The sequence below is a fragment of the Chiloscyllium plagiosum genome, unplaced genomic scaffold (genome assembly GCF_037043375.1).
Source record: "Chiloscyllium plagiosum isolate Xiang-an unplaced genomic scaffold, Cpla_swu_hap1 HiC_scaffold_35, whole genome shotgun sequence".
Taxonomy (NCBI): Eukaryota; Metazoa; Chordata; class Chondrichthyes; order Orectolobiformes; family Hemiscylliidae; genus Chiloscyllium; species Chiloscyllium plagiosum.
In genome coordinates, this window is record NW_028270173.1 from 65,944,166 (window position 1) to 65,964,072 (window position 19,907).

A 19,907-nucleotide genomic window follows, 5' to 3' on the forward strand; every position below is an offset into this window, starting at 1 on the left:
CAGTGAGGTACACTGGAGTAAAAACATCACACTATCGCAGTGAAACAGTGCGGTACACTGGAGTAAAAACATCACACTATCGCAGTGAAACAGTGAGGTACACTGGATTAAAAACATCACACTATCGCAGTGAAACAGTGCGGTACACTGGAGTAAAAACATCACACTATCGCAGTGAAACAGTGAGGTACACTGGAGTAAAAACATCACACTATCGCAGTGAAACAGTGAGGTACACTGGAGTAAAAACATCACACTATCGCAGTGAAACAGTGAGGTACACTGGAGGAAAAACATCACACTATCGCAGTGAAACAGTGAGGTACACTGGAGTAAAAACATCACACTATCGCAGTGAAACAGTGCGGTACACTGGATTAAAAACATCACAGTATCGCAGTGAAACAGTGAGGTACACTGGAGTAAAAACATCACACTATCGCAGTGAAACAGTGAGGTACACTGGAGTAAAAACATCACACTATCGCAGTGAAACAGTGAGGTACACTGGAGTAAAAACATCACACTATCGCAGTGAAACAGTGAGGTACACTGGAGTAAAAACATCACACTATCGCAGTGAAACAGTGAGGTACACTGGATTAAAAACATCACACTATCGCAGTGAAACAGTGAGGTACACTGGAGTAAAAACATCACACTATCGCAGTGAAACAGTGAGGTACACTGGAGTAAAAACATCACACTATCGCAGTGAAACAGTGAGGTACACTGGATTAAAAACATCACACTATCGCAGTGAAACAGTGAGGTACACTGGAGTAAAAACATCACACTATCGCAGTGAAACAGTGAGGTACACTGGAGTAAAAACATCACACTATCGCAGTGAAACAGTGAGGTACACTGGAGTAAAAACATCACACTATCGCAGTGAAACAGTGAGGAACACTGGAGTAAAAACATCACACTATCGCAGTGAAACAGTGAGGTACACTGGAGTATAAACATCACACTATCGCAGTGAAACAGTGAGGTACACTGGAGTAAAAACATCACACTATCGCAGTGAAACAGTGCGGTACACTGGAGTAAAAACATCACACTATCGCAGTGAAACAGTGAGGTACACTGGATTAAAAACATCACACTATCGCAGTGAAACAGTGCGGTACACTGGAGTAAAAACATCACACTATCGCAGTGAAACAGTGAGGTACACTGGAGTAAAAACATCACACTATCGCAGTGAAACAGTGAGGTACACTGGAGTAAAAACATCACACTATCGCAGTGAAACAGTGAGGTACACTGGAGGAAAAACATCACACTATCGCAGTGAAACAGTGAGGTACACTGGAGTAAAAACATCACACTATCGCAGTGAAACAGTGCGGTACACTGGATTAAAAACATCACAGTATCGCAGTGAAACAGTGAGGTACACTGGAGTAAAAACATCACACTATCGCAGTGAAACAGTGAGGTACACTGGAGTAAAAACATCACACTATCGCAGTGAAACAGTGAGGTACACTGGAGTAAAAACATCACACTATCGCAGTGAAACAGTGAGGTACACTGGAGTAAAAACATCACACTATCGCAGTGAAACAGTGAGGTACACTGGATTAAAAACATCACACTATCGCAGTGAAACAGTGAGGTACACTGGAGTAAAAACATCACACTATCGCAGTGAAACAGTGAGGTACACTGGAGTAAAAACATCACACTATCGCAGTGAAACAGTGAGGTACACTGGATTAAAAACATCACACTATCGCAGTGAAACAGTGAGGTACACTGGAGTAAAAACATCACACTATCGCAGTGAAACAGTGAGGTACACTGGAGTAAAAACATCACACTATCGCAGTGAAACAGTGAGGTACACTGGAGTAAAAACATCACACTATCGCAGTGAAACAGTGAGGTACACTGGAGTAAAAACATCACACTATCGCAGTGAAACAGTGAGGAACACTGGAGTAAAAACATCACACTATCGCAGTGAAACAGTGAGGTACACTGGAGTATAAACATCACACTATCGCAGTGAAACAGTGAGGTACACTGGAGTAAAAACATCACACTATCGCAGTGAAACAGTGCGGTACACTGGATTAAAAACATCACACTATCGCAGTGAAACAGTGAGGTACACTGGAGTAAAAACATCACACTATCGCAGTGAAACAGTGAGGTACACTGGATTAAAAACATCACACTATCGCAGTGAAACAGTGCGGTACACTGGAGTAAAAACATCACACTATCGCAGTGAAACAGTGAGGTACACTGGAGTAAAAACATCACACTATCGCTGTGAAACAGTCAGGTACACTGGAGTAAAAACATCACACTATCGCAGTGAAACAGTGAGGTACACTGGAGTAAAAACATCACACTATCGCAGTGAAACAGTGAGGTACACTGGAGGAAAAACATCACACTATCGCAGTGAAACAGTGAGGTACACTGGAGTAAAAACATCACACTATCGCAGTGAAACAGTGAGGTACACTGGAGTAAAAACATCACACTATCGCAGTGAAACAGTGAGGTACACTGGAGTAAAAACATCACACTATCGCAGTGAAACAGTGCGGTACACTGGAGTAAAAACATCACACTATCGCAGTGAAACAGTGAGGTACATTGGAGTAAAAACATCACACTATCGCAGTGAAACAGTGCGGCATATTGGAGTAAAAACATCACACTATCGCAGTGAAACAGTGCGGTACACTGGAGTAAAAACATCACACTATCGCAGTGAAACAGTGCGGTACACTGGATTAAAAACATCACACTATCGCAGTGAAACAGTGAGGTACACTGGAGTAAAAACATCACACTATCGCAGTGAAACAGTGAGGTACACTGGATTAAAAACATCACACTATCGCAGTGAAACAGTGCGGTACACTGGATTAAAAACATCACACTATCGCAGTGAAACAGTGAGGTACACTGGATTAAAAACATCACACTATCGCAGTGAAACAGTGAGGTACACTGGATTAAAAACATCACACTATCGCAGTGAAACAGTGCGGTACACTGGAGTAAAAACATCACACTATCGCAGTGAAACAGTGAGGTACACTGGAGTCAAAACATCACACTATCGCAGTGAAACAGTGAGGTACACTGGATTAAAAACATCACACTATCGCAGTGAAACAGTGCGGTACACTGGATTAAAAACATCACACTATCGCAGTGAAACAGTGAGGTACACTGGATTAAAAACATCACACTATCGCAGTGAAACAGTGAGGTACACTGGATTAAAAACATCACACTATCGCAGTGAAACAGTGCGGTACACTGGAGTAAAAACATCACACTATCGCAGTGAAACAGTGAGGTACACTGGAGTCAAAACATCACACTATCGCAGTGAAACAGTGCGGTACACTGGATTAAAAACATCACACTATCGCAGTGAAACAGTGAGGTACACTGGATTAAAAACATCACACTATCGCAGTGAAACAATGAGGTATATTGGAGTAGCCACAGTGCACTTTCAGCTTCAACTAGCTTTAATACTGAAATTGATCAGAGTAATTGCTCCCTCTGTTGAGTCTGGCCAAACCTCAGTCGATGCCTGTATTTACAGCTCATTTATGTAGGGAAGTTCAAAGAGGTCTTTAAGAAGAAAATTACTTGAATCAAAAGGTATCCAGATAGTTGAGAATTCTATTTTGTATTTGCCTTCCTTATGCCAGGGCCAAGTGTTACCGCACAGAGGCCAGCCAACCAATTCAAATTAGCTTTCCTATCCTGTATTCATTTTTCACAGTAAAATCAAAATGCTCAATGACCCTCCAAATTCACCCAAGCAGTTCCTAACATTCTGTTTCACGAACACCAGGTTTTACAAATAATCGATGGAGACATTGGGTTTATAGCTCAAACAAAATGTTTAACAATTTATTGATAATGCAATACCTGTAGCCAAGAAAGTTTAAACCACAGGGGAATCTAATTAATGTTTAAGATTTAAATGTGATTTGGAGGAGCTTGTAGTTACAAATAAACCTGATGTTGTGTGATTTTTAACTTTGTCCACCCCAGTCCAACAGCAGCACCTCCACCTCAAAATCTTGTGCATCTCAACATTATCAATCTCAATTTCCTCTGCTTTAAGGGAAACAATCCCAGTTTGTCCAATTCTTCTTCATAACTGAGACTCTCCAGCCTCAACAACATCCTGAAAACTCTCCTTTTGCAACCTCTCCAGTGCAATCACATCCCTTCTCTCATGTAGATTCCAGAACTGCACACAGTACTTTAGCGGCTGCCTAACTAACGTTTTACACATTTCCAATGTACTCCCTGTCGTTAAACTCTATACATTGGCTAATAAAGGCGAGTGTACAAAATGCATTCTGAACCAATTTATCCACCTCTCCTTAAGGAACAGATACCTTAAAGGACTCGTATAGATTAAGACCAAGATTCTTCTGATTTTCTGACCTTCCTAGCCTTTGACTGTTCATCATGTACACCATTGCCCATTTATATCCTCCTCCTATATTCCAAGGCTTTCCTCCTCACTGTTTACCATGTCACCAATATTTGCATCCTCTAAGAACTTTTTCATTAAATCTCTTACATTCATGTCTAAATCTTTTACTTTGTTCGTAAACAGCAGAGGCCTGTGGGACCCAAACGGTCAAAGAATTCCAATCAGAAAAGCACCTCTCAACCATTGCCTGCTACTTCCTAGCCATTTGTTAATCCATTTGCCAAGTTGCCTTGGATCCCTTGTGCTCTTACCATTGCTATCAGATTGCCATGCAAGACCTTTATCAAGAGAAACTTACACAATAATTATAGGGCAGTGAACGAGCACGTGGCGGTAAGCATCGTGCAGAGGAAAGATCTTTGTTCCCCAGAACATTTGGAAATACTTTTGGCTAAAATTGATCTATACAAGCTGCAATATTTTGGTAAAAGTGAGAGCGGAACTGAATTCCTTGCTGGACAATTCGCTGGGACTGTTGGGGAATGCAGAATCGAACTTACATAGAGTCTGAGAACAGCAGTTAATGACAGAGGTTGTTGCAACATGCACAAAATATATTGAGATAAAGAGTGCAAGATCAAGATACAGTAAATTATTAAACAGTTTACCAGTAAAGGAAGAAGTAAGAATACCCAATGTAATATGAATCAATACTCATTATTTTCAAATTTATTAGTAAGACTGGTGCCACATGACCATGGGCAAATGCAAACATTTTGTCTGAACAAAACCTGTCCCATAGAAGGCAGCACTGCAAATTAATCATCCATGGATACAAAATTATGGAATCCCTGCAGTGTGGAAGCAGATCATTCAGTCCATCGAGTCCAAACCGACCCTCCAAAGACCATTCCACCCAGACTCTCACCCCTACCCTAATCCTTTCACACAGATGATCCCTGAAATGGTGGACCTAACATATGACGAATGGCTGAGGATCCTGGGATTATATTTGTTTGAGTTTAGAAGATTGAGGGGAGATCTAATAGAAACTTACAAGATAATGCATGGCTTAGAAAGGGTGGATGCTGGGAAATTGTTTCCGCCAGGTGGGGATACTAGGACTTGTGGGCACAGCCTTAGAATTGGAGGGGGTCAATTTAGAATGGAAATGAGGAGATATTTCTTCAGCCAGAGAGTGCTGGGCCTGTGGAATTCACTGCCATGGAGCACAGTGGAGGCCGGGACGTTAAATGTCTTCAAGGCAGAGATTGATAAATTCTGAATCTCGCAAGGAATTAAGGGATACAGGGAGAGTGTGGGTAAGTGGAGTTGAAATGCCCATCAGCCATGATTGAATAGCGGAGTGGGTTCGATAGGCCGAATGGTCTTATTTCCATTCCTGTTTCTAATGGTCTTATGGTCTTATCCCTGTAACCCTGAATTTCCCATGGCTAATCCACCTAGCCTGCACATCCTTTGACAATATAGGCAATTTTATCATGGCTAATCAACTTAATTTGCACACCTTTCAACAGTGGGAGGAAACTGGAGCACCCGGATGAAACTCACACAAACTCAGGGAGAATGTGCAACTCCATCCAGACAGTCGCCCGAGGCTGGAATCAAACCAGGGTCCCTGGCGCTGTGAAGCAGTAGTGCTAACCACTGAGCAGTGGCAATGTTCAAGAGCAATTGGAAAGCCAGCACAGCAGCAAGAGCAGTGGTGTAGATATTGGTGGCAAAATACTGCTGGAGATAAAGAACACCGCAGCATGATGAGCGGCAAAATCAATTTTGTAAGAAAAAGAACCATACGCAAATGCATACCCCACCGCATATATAGTCCACCAACAGTGGGTAGAAGGTCAAACTTGTATTTAAAACAAAACCACGCAATATTATTTGAGTAGTAATAATAGGCAAGTTTAATTTAAAATATATTCTGGGAGGTTATAGCACATATGGCAGAGAGGGGCAAGCTTCCTTAATATGTGCTTCGGATAGTTTCCATCGCACTATGTTTCCATTTCAACGACAGTGTAAGGACTTGTTTATTGGAAATGGATCATTGAGATGCTGAACAAATCACGTTTGTACAAGAAAATACAGGAATGCATTGATCGTTACGTGGATTAAGTTGTCTTAATAAAGGATAATGAACAAACAATACTGAAAAGAATAAGCTGGAGGAAATACAGTTTTAATTGGATTACATTGTTACTGTTCCAAAAGCTTGGCCTCAAATGCTGAGAGAGAATATCTGAAAAATCAAATAACCTTATACAAGTGATCATGCATGAAATGCATTTTGGAGGGAAAAAGTGGGGACTGCAGATACTGGAGATCAGAGTCGAGAGCTGTGCTGGAAAAGCACAGCAGGTCAGGCAGCATCCGAGGAGCAGGAGAATTGATGTTTTGAGCATTAACCCTTCCTCAGGAATGAGGCTGGTGGTGGACTATATACTAAGTGTTGTATGCATTTATGTCTGGTTCGTTCTCAGACCTTTTACAAAGTTGATTTTGCCCTCATCATGCTGTGGTGTTCTTTATCTCCAGCCTCATTCATGTTGTAGGGCTGATATCCGAAATGTCGATTCTCCTGCTTCTCGGATGCTGCCTGACCTGCTGTGCTTTTCCAGCACCACACTCTCGACATTAAATGCATTTTGTAGAGTAGCAGAGATGTAGAAAGAAAAGAGCAGGGTGGCACGATGGCTAGCACTGCTGCCTCACAGTGCCAGAGACCCGGGTTCAAATCCCGCCTCTGGCAACTGTCTGTGTGGAGTTTGCACATTCTCCCTGTGTGTGTGTGGGTTTTCTCTGGGTGCTCCGGTTTCCTCCCATAGTCTAAAGATGTGCAGGTTAGGTCAATTGGCCATGCTAAGTTGCCCGTAGTGTTAGGTGTAGGGGTAAACGTAAGGGAATGGGTCTGGGTGGGTTGCTGTTCGGAGGGTCGGTGTGGACTTGTTGGGCCGAAGGGCCTGTTTCCACACTGTAAGTAATCTAATCTCCCTGGAAAATGTAATGTAGAGACTATAATGAACAAAAAAAAAGGACTGAAGTGTGATGTACTGTGAAAGATCAAACTGAGAGCAAGGCAAGATAAAAGGTTGATGGCAAAAATGAAGAAGAAAAAAGAAGTTGTCATTAGAAAAGGGACTCACAGCTAAAATGGAATCCTACAGTCATCTGCAAGCACATAAATATCAAAAGGACGACTAAATTAGTAGAATAGTGAGTACGATGCAGAGAAAAGACTTTTGAAGTTAATGGAAATAGTTGATTTAGAAAATGACTGGCTTGTGTCAGTGCTTATCAATACAGAAAATCATGCCAGCCCATCGTGAAAAGAAAACTAATTCAGACTCTCTAAAGGTTGTACATTTTAAAGGAGATGATACTCAAAAGACAGTCTGGGCTTACAGTTGAGCAGACACCAGAAACACAGGTAATGTTGCCAGTGTACCGAGGGAAGTGAGAGTTGAAAGTACGGACCCACCGACCGTAATTTTTCAAGACTTTTTAGATTTGGTTGTGACACTAGAAAAATACAGGTACTTTCAGAACAGCTAGCTTTAGTAGTGGGCGAACTTCTGTAAATAATGATTTAGGAAAACATTACTAACCAATAGGGAAAGTGCACGTTAATTAAGTGAATTCAACATAGAGCTATCAAAGGTGTAAATAATTGCTGGAGGTTTACAGACGATCACAAAGTGGATTAATGGGCAATGTTACTGATGCTGCACATGGACTGTCTAAATGGATATAATACATTAGAACTGTGAAAAACTGCAGCTTATGGACAAAGGGAACAGTAGAAACATGCAGAAAAATGCCTGAGATTGTAAACAAAATGTTAATTGGACTGTTGCAACGAGATAAATGTTTGCAGTGGATTTCTTCAGGAGGATGGCATCAGCTCCCTTGTTCTACCTGATTTACATATTAAAGACTTAACCCTTTTATGGCACATGACTTCATGTCAATAATTGAGATGAAAGGTGGCTTGGAGACCTGATCTTGAAAAGGATCCACAGTGGTTGAATCAATTGGCAGGCAGGTGGCAGATGAAATTAATACAGTGATGTGTGAGATGTTGCATTTTTGAAGAAATAATGGAGGATAAAGTTAAAAAAAAGAGCTGATGCAATTCTAAAGGGGTTACAAGAGCATGATGACCTGGAGGTATGTGTGTATAAGACACTGAAGGTGGTTCAATAGATTTGTGGAACGTGCAATGAAGCATTCAGTATCCTGCGTTTTATTGACGAAGACATAGATTTCAAATGGAAGGCTGTTTTCTAAAATCTCTATGAAAAATTGATATAGCCTCAACTGGAGTATTAGATTCATTTCTGTGTGCCATGCTTGAGGAAAGTTTAAATAAGATTTTAGAGTTACTTTCACATTATTAGATATCTGGACAGAGTTAGTGGGGTTGCGATTGATGCACATACTGAATTTACCATGAATTTTGGGAAACAGATTTGAGTACATGGAAAACAAAATACTGGAATCATGAAGATTTTCACTTGGGGAGTTGGTAATTTTTAATATGTGCTGTCTCAGAATCTGGTAGAAACAAATTTAGAATATAGAATATAGAACGTTACAGCGCAGTACAGGCCCCTCGACCCTTGATGTTGCGTCAACCTGTGAAATTAATATGATGCCCATCTAACCTTCACTGCTCTATTATTAACCATGTGTATGTCCAGTGCCCTTTTAAATGCCCTTAACATCGCAGAGTCTACTACTGTTGCAGGCAGTGGTGCTGGAAGAGCACAGCAATTCAGGCAGCATCCGAGGACAGGCAAAATCGGCTTTTGCCCGAAACGTCGATTTTGCCTGTCCTCCGATGCTGCATGAACTGCTGTGCTCTTCCAGCACCACTGATCCAGAATCTGGTTCCCAGCATCTGCAGTCATTGTTTTTACCTTACTGTTGCAGGCAGGCCATTCCACACCCCTACTACTCTCTGACTAAAGAAACTACTCCTGATATCTGTCTTAAACCTATCATCCTTTTTTAAAGTTGTGTCCCCTCATGCTAGCCATCACCATCTGAGGAAAAAGGCTCTCACTGTCCACCCTATCGAACCTTCTAATTATCTTAAATGTCTCGATTAAGTCACCTCTCAACCTTCTTCTCGCCAACAAAAACAGCCTCAGTTCCCTCAGCCTTTCCTCATAAGACCTCCCTTCCATACCAGGTAACACCCTAGTAAATCTCCTCTGAAACCTTTCCAAAGCTTCCACTTCCTCCCTATAACTGTACACAATACTCCAGGTGTGGCCTTACCAGTGTCTTATACAGCTAAAGCATGACCTCGTGGCTCTGAAACTCAATCCCCCTACCAATAAATGCCAACACACCATATTCCTTCTGAACAACCCTATCAACTTGAGTAGCAACTTTCAGGGACTTATGCACCTGGACACTGAGATCTCTCTATTCATCTACACTACCACTTCCACACTGTATCTAATCTAATCTAATCTAATTTTACCATTAGCCCAGTACTCTGCATTCCTGTTACTTCTTCCAAAGTGAACTATCTCATACTTTTCCTCATTAAACTCCATTTGTCAATTCTCAGCCCAGCTCTGCATTTTAATCTATGTCCCTGTGTAAACCACAACATCCTTTGGCATTATCCACAACTGTGTGTACCTTTGTGTCATCCACAAATTTACTGACCCATCCTTCTACACCCACAGCCAGATCATTTATAAAAATGACAAACAACAGTGGACTGAAACTGATCCTTGCGGCACACCACTGGTAACTGAGTTCCAGGTTAAACATTTCCCATTAACCACCAACCTCTGTCTTCTTTCAGTCAACCAATTTCTGATCCAAAGTGTTATATTGCCTTCAATCCCAAAACTCTGTATTTTGTGCAATGGCCTACCATGTGGTGGAACCTTATCAAATGCCTTACTTAAGTCCTTATACACCACATCAACTGTTTTACCTTCATCCACCTGTTTTGTCAACTTCTCAAAGAAATCAATAAGGTTAGTGAGGCACGACCTACCCTTCATAAAACCGTGTTGACTATCCCTAATCAAATGATTCCTTTCTAGATGATTGTAAATCCTGTCTCTAATAACCTTTTCCAACGCCTTACCCACACCAAAGTAAGGCTCACTGGCCTATAATTACCAGAGTTGTCCCGATTCCCCTTCTTAAACAAGGGAACAACATTTGCTATCCTACAGCCTTTCAGCACTAATCCTGTCGACGATGACATAAAGATCAAAGCCAAAGGCTCTGCAATCTCCTCCCTGGCTTTCCAGAGAATCCAAGGATAAATCCCACCCAGCCCTGGGGTCTTATCTATTTTCAGATCTTACAAAATTGCTAAACCCTCCTCTTTGTCGAGCACAATCCCATCTAATCTTGTAGCCTTTATCTCCGTATTCTCACCAACATTGCCCTTTTGCAATACTGACAAACAGTATTCATTTAGCACTTCCCCTGTGTCCTCAGTTTCCACACACATTTTTCCACTACTAACTTTGAATGGTCCCAATCTCTAGTTATGCTTTTATTCCTGATGTAGCAATAGAAGGCCTTAGGATTTTCCTTGATCCTATCCACCAACAACTTCTCATGTCCCCTCCTGGCTCTTCTTAGCCCTCTCCTTCGATCATTTCTGACTAACTTATAACTCTCAAGCCCCCTAACTGACCCTTCATGCTTCATCCTCAAATAAGCCTTCCTCTTCCTCTTGACAAGAGCGTCAACCTCTTTAGTAAACCATGGCTCCCTCTCTCGACAACTACCTCCATGCCTGATAAGTATATACTTATCAAGGACCCGCAGTAGCTGTTCCTTGAATAAATTTCATGTTTCAAGTTTATCCATCCCGTACAGTTTCCTTCCCCATCCTATGCATCCTAAATCTTGCTTAATCGCATCATAATTGTCTTTCCCCCAGTTATACCTCTTTCCCTGTGGTTTATACCTATCCCTGCCCAATGCTATTGTAAACATAACCGAACTGTGGTCAGTATCGCCAGCGTGCTCACCTACCTCCAAATCTCACACCTGGCTGGGTTCATTCCCCAGTACCAAATCCAATATGGCATCTCCTTTTGTTGGCCTGTCTACATACTGTGTCAGAAAACCATCCTGCACACATTGAACAAAAATTGACCCACTTAAACTGGCAGTGGGGTGACTCAGTGGTTAGCACTACTGCCTCACAATGCCAGGGACCCGGGTTTGACTCCAGCCTTGGGTGACTGTCTGTGAAGGAGTTTGCACATTCTCCCCGTGTCTGCGTGGGTTTCCTCCAGGTGCTACGGTTTCATCCCACAGTCCAAAGATGTGCAGGTCAGGTAGATTGGCCACGCTAAATTGTCCATAGTGTTAGATGCATTAGTCAGAGGGAAATGGGTCTGGGTGGGTTACTCTTTGGAAGGTCAGTGTGGACTAGTTGGGCCGAAGCGCCTGTTTCCACACTGTAGGGAATCTAATCAATAAACTACTTGAACTATAGTATTCCCAGTCAATATTGGGGAAGTTAAAGTTCCCCCATAACAACTACCCTGTTACTTTTGCTTCTATTGGGAATCATCTTTGCTATCCTTTCCTCTACATCCCTAGAACAATTCAGATGTCGATAGAAAACTCCCAACAGGGTGACCTCTCCTTTCCTGTTTCTCATCTCAGCCCAAAATACCTAGTGGATGAGTCCTCAAACGTTATCTCAGCTGCTGTAATACTCCCCTTGATTAACAATGCCATTCCCCCCCACCCCCCTCCTCCTTTACCATCATCTCTGTTATCGCTGAAACATCTAAATCCCGGAACCTGCAACAACTATTCCTGTCCCTCCTCTAGTCATGTCTCTGAAATGGCCACAACATCGAAATCCCAGGTACCAACCCATGCTGCACGTTCACCCACCTTATTCCGGATGCTTCTGGCATTGAAGTACACACATTTCAAACCAACATCCTGATTGCCGGTGCCCTTTCGCAACCTTGTAAACCTATCCCTGACCTCACTACCCTCAACTTCCTGTACACTGGAACTACAATTCAGGTTCCCATCCTCCTGCTGCATCAATTTAGACCCTCCAGGATATTGGCACCGTTCTGGTTCAGGTGAAGACCATCCTGTTTGTAGAGGTCCCACCTTCCCCAGAAAGAGTTCCAATTATCCAAGAATCCAAAACCCTCCATCCTGCACCATCCCTACAACCACATGTTCAGCTCTCAGTTCTCCCAGTTCCTTGCTTCACTAGTATGTATCACAGGCAAAAACTAGAGATAACAACTCTGTTTGTCCTCGCTCTAAGCTTTCACCGTAGCTCCCTGAATTTCTCCCTAAAATTCCCATCTCTCTTCCTAGCTATGTCGTTGGTGCCTATGTGGACCACGACTTTGGGCTGCTTCCCCTCCCCCTCAAGGATCCTAAAAACACAATCAGAGACATCACAAACCCTAGCACCTGGGAAGCAACACACCAACCGTGAGTGTCTCTCGTTCCCACAGAACCTCCTATCTGTTCCCCTAACTATGGAGTCCCCAATCACTAATGCTGTGCTCCTCTTCCCCTTTCGTTTCTGAGCAACAGGGACAGACTCTGTGTCAGAGATCTGTGCCCCATTGCTTACCCCTGGTAGGTCATCCCTCCCAACAGTATCCAAAACAGTACATTTGTTGTTGAGGGGAATCCCACAGGGGTTCCCTGCACTGCCTGCCGGTTCCCTTTCTGTCCCCTGACGGTAACCCATCTACCTTTTTCACGTGGCTGTGGAGTAACTCCCTCCCTGTAACTCCTCTCAATAACCCTCTCCACCTCCCGAATGATCCAAAGTTCATCCAGCTCTAGCTCCACTTCCCTAACAGTATTCTCGAGGAGCTGGAGTTGGGTGCGCTTCCCACAGATGAAGTCAGCAGGAAGCTCCCACATACTGTAGGAGGAACATTCAACTGCCCTAATCCCCATTCCCACTATTCTAAATTCACAAACAGACAGATGAAAAAATGAAACATGAAAGAAAACACATCAGCTTACCAACCGATGCACAGAACTTATTTTTGATTAGAGGAGGAGAATGGGTGGGAGACATTGTCCGAGTAGTGTTTCGGATAAAGCAACCACCCAAAAAAAAACCTTGTGACCTGTCTGACTGCCTCAAGGAGCTGAACAAAGCCCAACCTGGAAGTAAGTCATTTATACTCTGTACTCACATATCCCGACAGGCTACGCTACTCCCTGATATTTACCTAAGATTTTCAAGATGAATTGTACAGTATGTTAATGGAAGTGTATAAAGGTTTTTGAAGAGAAGTTTGCAGATTTTGTACAGAGTTGAAATAGCCATTCAGAAAGTTAGCACATACTCGGTCTTATAAGAATTATATGGTTGTATGATTCTCATATTCTTCAAACAAAATTGGGCATTTCTTGACTCACTTGTTGTAGTGTGGACAAGGAATGTCACAGCAGCCTTCATAGAAAGTCACTGGTGATGCCAGCTGAAATATTTTTATCTACAAATTTACTTTGCAGCTTATAGAATCAGAGTTGACAATATTACTACCACCGGATATTTTGAAAACTACCAGGTGTCGATTACTAGAATTCTGAAAATGGGCCGTAAGTCTTTTTGAAAATTGTCTTCTTTTTGAACTGAATGCTTCTGTGAAACAGATGTTTAATGAGCATTAGTCATTTAATTGCAATTTCAAATCAATATTTTCATCAGCCCTAATAATTTTTCAAGAAACTTTCTCCCTAAATATTGCTAAAATATTCATGAACTTCTCGGCACTCATCTTTTCATGAAGAGGGACCTGAAGACTCATGACTCTTTCAGAGTGAGGAAATATCATCATTTTTTTGTTCTAAATGAACTACTCCTGACTTTGAAGAGTTAACCTGAGTTTTCTGTTCTCCCATAATGGGAAACCTCTTTCCACATCAAGCTTGTTAAGACTCCTTAAGTTTCAATTGGGTTGTCCCTTGTTGTTCTGAATTTTAGCAGAATGAAGCCGAGACTGCCCAGCCTTAGCTCATAACAGATCATGCCCATTATAGATCTTAGTCTAGTACATCTTCTTTCATGTGGAAAGAGACCGAAGGGGGGGGAATCTTTTTCATGCAGAGGGTGCCAGAGGAAGTGGTGGAGGCTGGTCCAATTGCAATATTTAAAAGGCATTTGGATGGATATGTGAATAGGAAGGTTTTGGAGGGATATCAGCTGAGTGCTGTCAGGAGGGACTAGAATGGGTTGGGATGTTTGGTCGGCATGGACGAGTTGGACCGAAGGGTCTATTTCCGTGCTGTACATCTCTATGAAGTTATGTGCCTCCAGTAAATTTGCATGCTTCTTTAAAGAAGAGACCTTTACTCTGTGCAGTACTCCAGACATGGCCGAACCACTGCCCCATAGAAATGAAGCAGAACTTTTGTATTCATGTCCATGTGCAAAAAAAAGACAGAATTCTATTAACTTTGCTAAATATCTGTTAAACCTGTGTACTAACCATGTGCAATACGTGCATGAGGGAAACTGTATACCTGTGCGTTTAGACCTCTGCAGTCAATAGCCATGTGGATAATATGATGTATTTTTAATTGTTCCTGTCAAAACTGATGAAATCACACTTTCCCCAATCCAAATGGTTTTGAAAGTTTAAGAATATTATGTCTACCAATTTACCATTGTCTACAGTATATGTTTGCTCATCAGTGAAGTTAAACATCACATCACACCAGGTTAAAGCCCAACAGGTTTATTTGGAGATAAACCTGCTGGACTATAACCTGATGTGGTGCGATTTTTAACTTTGTCCATCCCAGTCCAACACCAGCACCTCCACCTCCTTAGTGCAGTTCACAAGATTGATCCACCATGGTTGCCCTTTCTGAATCTGCCTGATTGCCTTCAGCTTATCCAAGTGCTCTGGTATTGTTTATTTAATAATAGCTTCTTTCATATTGCCTATGACATAAACTAAGCTGACCAGCCTAAGTTTTCTCACATTTTTTTCTCTGCACTACCTCTGCTATCTTCCAAAGTAATGGAGGAGCCCCTTAATCAGGGGAGTCTGAGAAAATGTAAACCACTGACAAATACCTCACTCAACACTTCCTTTAAGATATTACTTTCAGGACTAAGACACATGGCAGCTCACAGCTCCTGCAGCTTACTGAGTATCAATTTTCTGCTGATTCTGATTTTCTTGAGTTATAATTTTGTCGATTTAATAATATGTTCTTGCATCACAGATGTTATTGTGTATAATGAGAGTTATTGTATAATATCCATTCAATGTGAATTTTGAAAATTAGCTCTCCAATATGACTAGTCATCTAAGTTTTGTTAGAAAGCACTGAAAAAAAAGCTTGAGGCCTCTACGGGTGTTTTAAAGTTTAATGGTGGTGACACCATCACACTGAGCATTAACACTGCTATTGCTGTGGAAGAATCACCTAACGTTCCATAAAAAATTACCAGGAATCACAGAAAATCCTTCATGAACTTAAACTTTAATCCTGCAAAATGTCTTCCCTGACTCCTCGCAAGCTCTTTAATTTCCTCCAATTTCTACAATCGTTGTTCCTGTGCTTATCAGATAACATTGGCTATGCTAATCATGCTGGCTTGCTTTGACCTATTGAACTAATCATCGTCTGCCACACTGGTTCCCTCCATCACACTGAACCTATTATATTACAACATCTTCAGCAGTAACTTGTCTCCCAGTGATGTCACTGACCTATCACAATGCACTGCCATTATCTGTTACTGGAGCCCGGTAACATGATCCCAGGCATACATTGTAACACTAAGGTAAATAACTTCCATACTACCTCATTCAAGAACAAAGTTAAAAGTCACACAACACCAGGTTATAGTCCAACAGGTTTAATTGGAAGCACTAGCTTTCGGAGCGACGCTCCTTCATCAGGTGATAGTGGAGGGCTCGATTGTAACACAGAATTTATAGCAAAAATTTACAGTGTGATGTAACACATTGTACTTTGCTCAAAAACTGCATGTAGAACTCTGAGCTCAAAAACTCCATGAATTTATGTAAAACTCCATTATCTCACTTTTTAGATTAAAATCAATCTAAACATCATGACATAGACAGAGAACACAGGGCTAACACCTTCAACATATTGTCTAGCTATCACCATTGTTAACAGCTAACCCGAGAATGTAACATTTTAAAAAAAAGGTTTTGTGATTTACACAAGAAAGAAGTGAAACTATCACGGTATTCTAACAGATGAAAGGCTTAACAGACAATCAATTTTTCAATGTATAATTTCAGTTACATCACACTGTAAATTTTTGCTATAAATTCTGTGTTACGATCGAGCCCTCCACTATCACCTGATGAAGGAGCGTCGCTCCGAAAGCTAGTGCTTCCAATTAAACCTGTTGGACTATAACCTGGTGTTGTGTGACTTTTAACTTTGTACACCCCAGTCCAACACCGGCATCTCCAAATCATTCAAGAATGGTTTTCAGTTATACGTTCATGGAATTTTATCAATGTCAGATGCAATTTAAAGATTTGTTTTGTGCAAAAGGTGACCTCGCAGGTTTTTGGGTAATGCAGGACAATGGAATTTGGTGTGGGTACTGTTAAGCAGACACAGTTTTGTTGTCTGGTCATGTCTTTCTGGAATTCCTGAAGATAATGCCTTTCCTTTCCATGGTCTGCAATCAGATAAGGATGAAAGGGTTAAAGTAAATGATGTCCGACATTTCCTGAAGCGGAATTCCTGTCAACTTCAGCTGAAGAAAGGTGAAGACTATTTCATCATGGGCCAAGATGGGAGAAGCATTGATGGAAGTGGCAAGTAAGTCCATTTTTATGAATTGTCAGCAGAGCAAGTCAAATTTGATTGGAGATCAACAGGATATCATAGGAGTTTCATTGCCTGCATTTCTCAAGTCACTAGGAACTGATAAAAATGCAGCCACACCCAAACTATGAGAATCAATTCAAAAGAAATGAAATAACAAAGCAGATACTGAAACTCTACATTATTCTCTGATGGTTTCTATGAAAAGTGTTATTGCATTCTATGCAGGATGGTGGTCCAGTTTGAGCTTCTGCACAAAGTCGATATGATGACCCATTTTCCCATCATTGTTACTTGCCAGTAAAATAGTCCAGCAGATTTCTTCCGCCATTACTAGGAGTCAACACCTTTCTCTTGAGATATTCCTGGGCCAAATGTTGCCAGAATTGCTTCTTCCTCCAGGACGCTATTCTGCTCACGATGAAGAAATAGCTAATTCTTGTTTTCCATCTGCAGGATTCAGTATTTATTTGATGCCAAATCATGGATTGAGGAAATTCCATCAGCTGATACCTGTGAGCTTCGGAAATACCGCAGTGCCTGCAAAAGCCTGAACGATTCCATGAATGACCTTTTAAATCGGGGGTGCCAAATGTAGCGTGTGCCCAAACAGAGCTTCAAGGCTGACATATTAAATACATACTCTTAAAAGTAATACATTAATTGGTCTGTATAATAAAGTTTAGAAAATTACACCATTTATGAAACTTCAAGTAGTGTTCCTCCCCTTAATATGTCTTAGCTCATATGTGAGTCAAGATTACAGAAATCTCTTTTGTGATGTTATCATGAGGCACGTTATAATAATGTTTTTACATATCTGTCATCAGCATAATGCATTCTGTTCTCAAGGTTGAACTGGGTCACCAATGTTTGGGTCAGTTATAGCTGAAGCTGTGAGCTGGTACTAAAAAAACAGAAGTTGAAAGAAATTCAACATGAATACCTAGATTGTAAATCCTGTCTATTAACTCTTTCCTTTCCATGATGTGATGCTCCAAATATTTCTTCCAGGTGAAAGCTTCTTTCTCTTTGTGTTTCCTTCCATTGTCTGCAAAAAAAATCAAAATTCTGGATAGTGAAGAAGGCGTTTGGTATGCTTTCCTTTATTGGGCAGCGTATTGAATACAGGAGTTGGGAGGTCATGTTGTGGCTGTACAGGACATTGGTTAGGTCACTGTTGGAATATTGCATGCAATTCTGGTCTCCTTCCTATCAGAAGGATGTTGTGAAACTTGAAAGGCTTCAGAAAAGATTTGCAAGGATGTTGCCAGGATTGGACGATTTAAGCTATAGGGAAAGGCTGAACAGGCTGGGGCAGTTTTCCCTGGAGTGTCTGAGGCTGAGGGGTGACCTTATAGAGGTTTACAAAATTATGAGGGTCATGGATAGGAAAAATAGACAAAGTCTTTTCCCTTGGGTGGGCAAGTCCAGAATTAGAGGGCATAGGTTTAGGGTGAGAGGGGAAAGATATAAAAGAGATCTAAGGGGCAACTTTTTCACACAGAGGGTGGTACATGTATGGAATGAGCTGCCAGAGGATGTGGTGGAGGCTGGTACAATTGCAACATTTAAAAGGTAAGTGGATGGGTATATGAATAGGAAGAGTTTGGAGGGATATGTGCCAGGTGCTGGCATGTGGGACTAGATTGGGTGGGGATATCCGGTCGGCATGGACGGGTTGGACCGAAGGGTCTGTTTCCATGCTGTACATCTTTATGACTATGACTCTAAGTACAAACAGTGCGGTTTCCTTGAAGAACTCACGAGAACATCTGTTCCTTTAGTTTTTAATTTTAATACTGAACTTCTCTTGTACTCTGCAGCATTACATTGAACGTTCATCCAAATTTAGGGGCAATCAGTCTGTGGATGAGTGACATTTAGGGTAAAGATAAATCCTGACAACTACAACTTGACAATTCACTTCCCATGATGCTTTGCGGCTGGCACACAGAAGCCACTTGAACAATCAAGGACCTGGCAACTCGACATTAAACTGACATGACATCATCCAAATAAATTTTAATCAGGCTCTTACTGGCAGCGCCAGAGTCCGTACACCCAAGGAATCAACTGATAATCTCAATCCACTTCATTTACCTGCCTCATTCTAACCAGTACCCAAAGCTTCACAAGCTATGGGAAGCACGGTGACTCAGTGGTTAGCACTGCTGCCTCACTGTGCCAGGGACCTGGGTTTCACCACCACCTTTGCTGACTGTCTATGTGGAGTTTGCACGTTCTCCCCAAGCCTGTGAGCCTTTTCGTCGGGTGCTCTGGATTTTCTCCCCACAGTCCAAAGACAAGCAGGTTAGCTGGATTGGCCATGCTAAATTGTTCATAGTGTCCAGAGATGTGTAAGCGAGGTGGATTAGCTATGGTAAGTGTGGGGCTAATGGGATAGAGTAGGGGCCGTAGGTCTGGATTGGATGCTGTTTGAAGCGTCAGTACAGACTTTAGGGCAAATTAGCTTCTTTCAACAGTGTTTCTATGATTGTAGTAACCTCCTGTTTAATTACATGTTACCTTAACTACACACCTAACAAATAGCTACAGCCATTCGCTAATTAAGCACTCCCACTCAAGGGGCATCCAGACATTTCAC

At 41.7% G+C, this 19,907-nt stretch overlaps 1 protein-coding gene across 1 annotated transcript in view; it reads left to right on the plus strand.

Annotated features, from left to right (window-relative positions):
* The window catches only part of LOC122541279 (complement C4-like), a 327,363-nt gene extending 309,351 nt beyond the window's left edge, over positions 1-18,012 (plus strand). The window contains exons 39-41 of the mRNA XM_087979764.1: positions 13,985-14,071; positions 17,161-17,293; positions 17,756-18,012. Coding sequence (XP_087835890.1) covers positions 13,985-14,071; positions 17,161-17,293; positions 17,756-17,897 — 362 coding nt within the window. The 3' untranslated portion in view covers positions 17,898-18,012. The remainder of the gene's footprint in view (positions 1-13,984; positions 14,072-17,160; positions 17,294-17,755) is intronic.
* Positions 18,013-19,907: the final 1,895 nt, after the last annotated feature.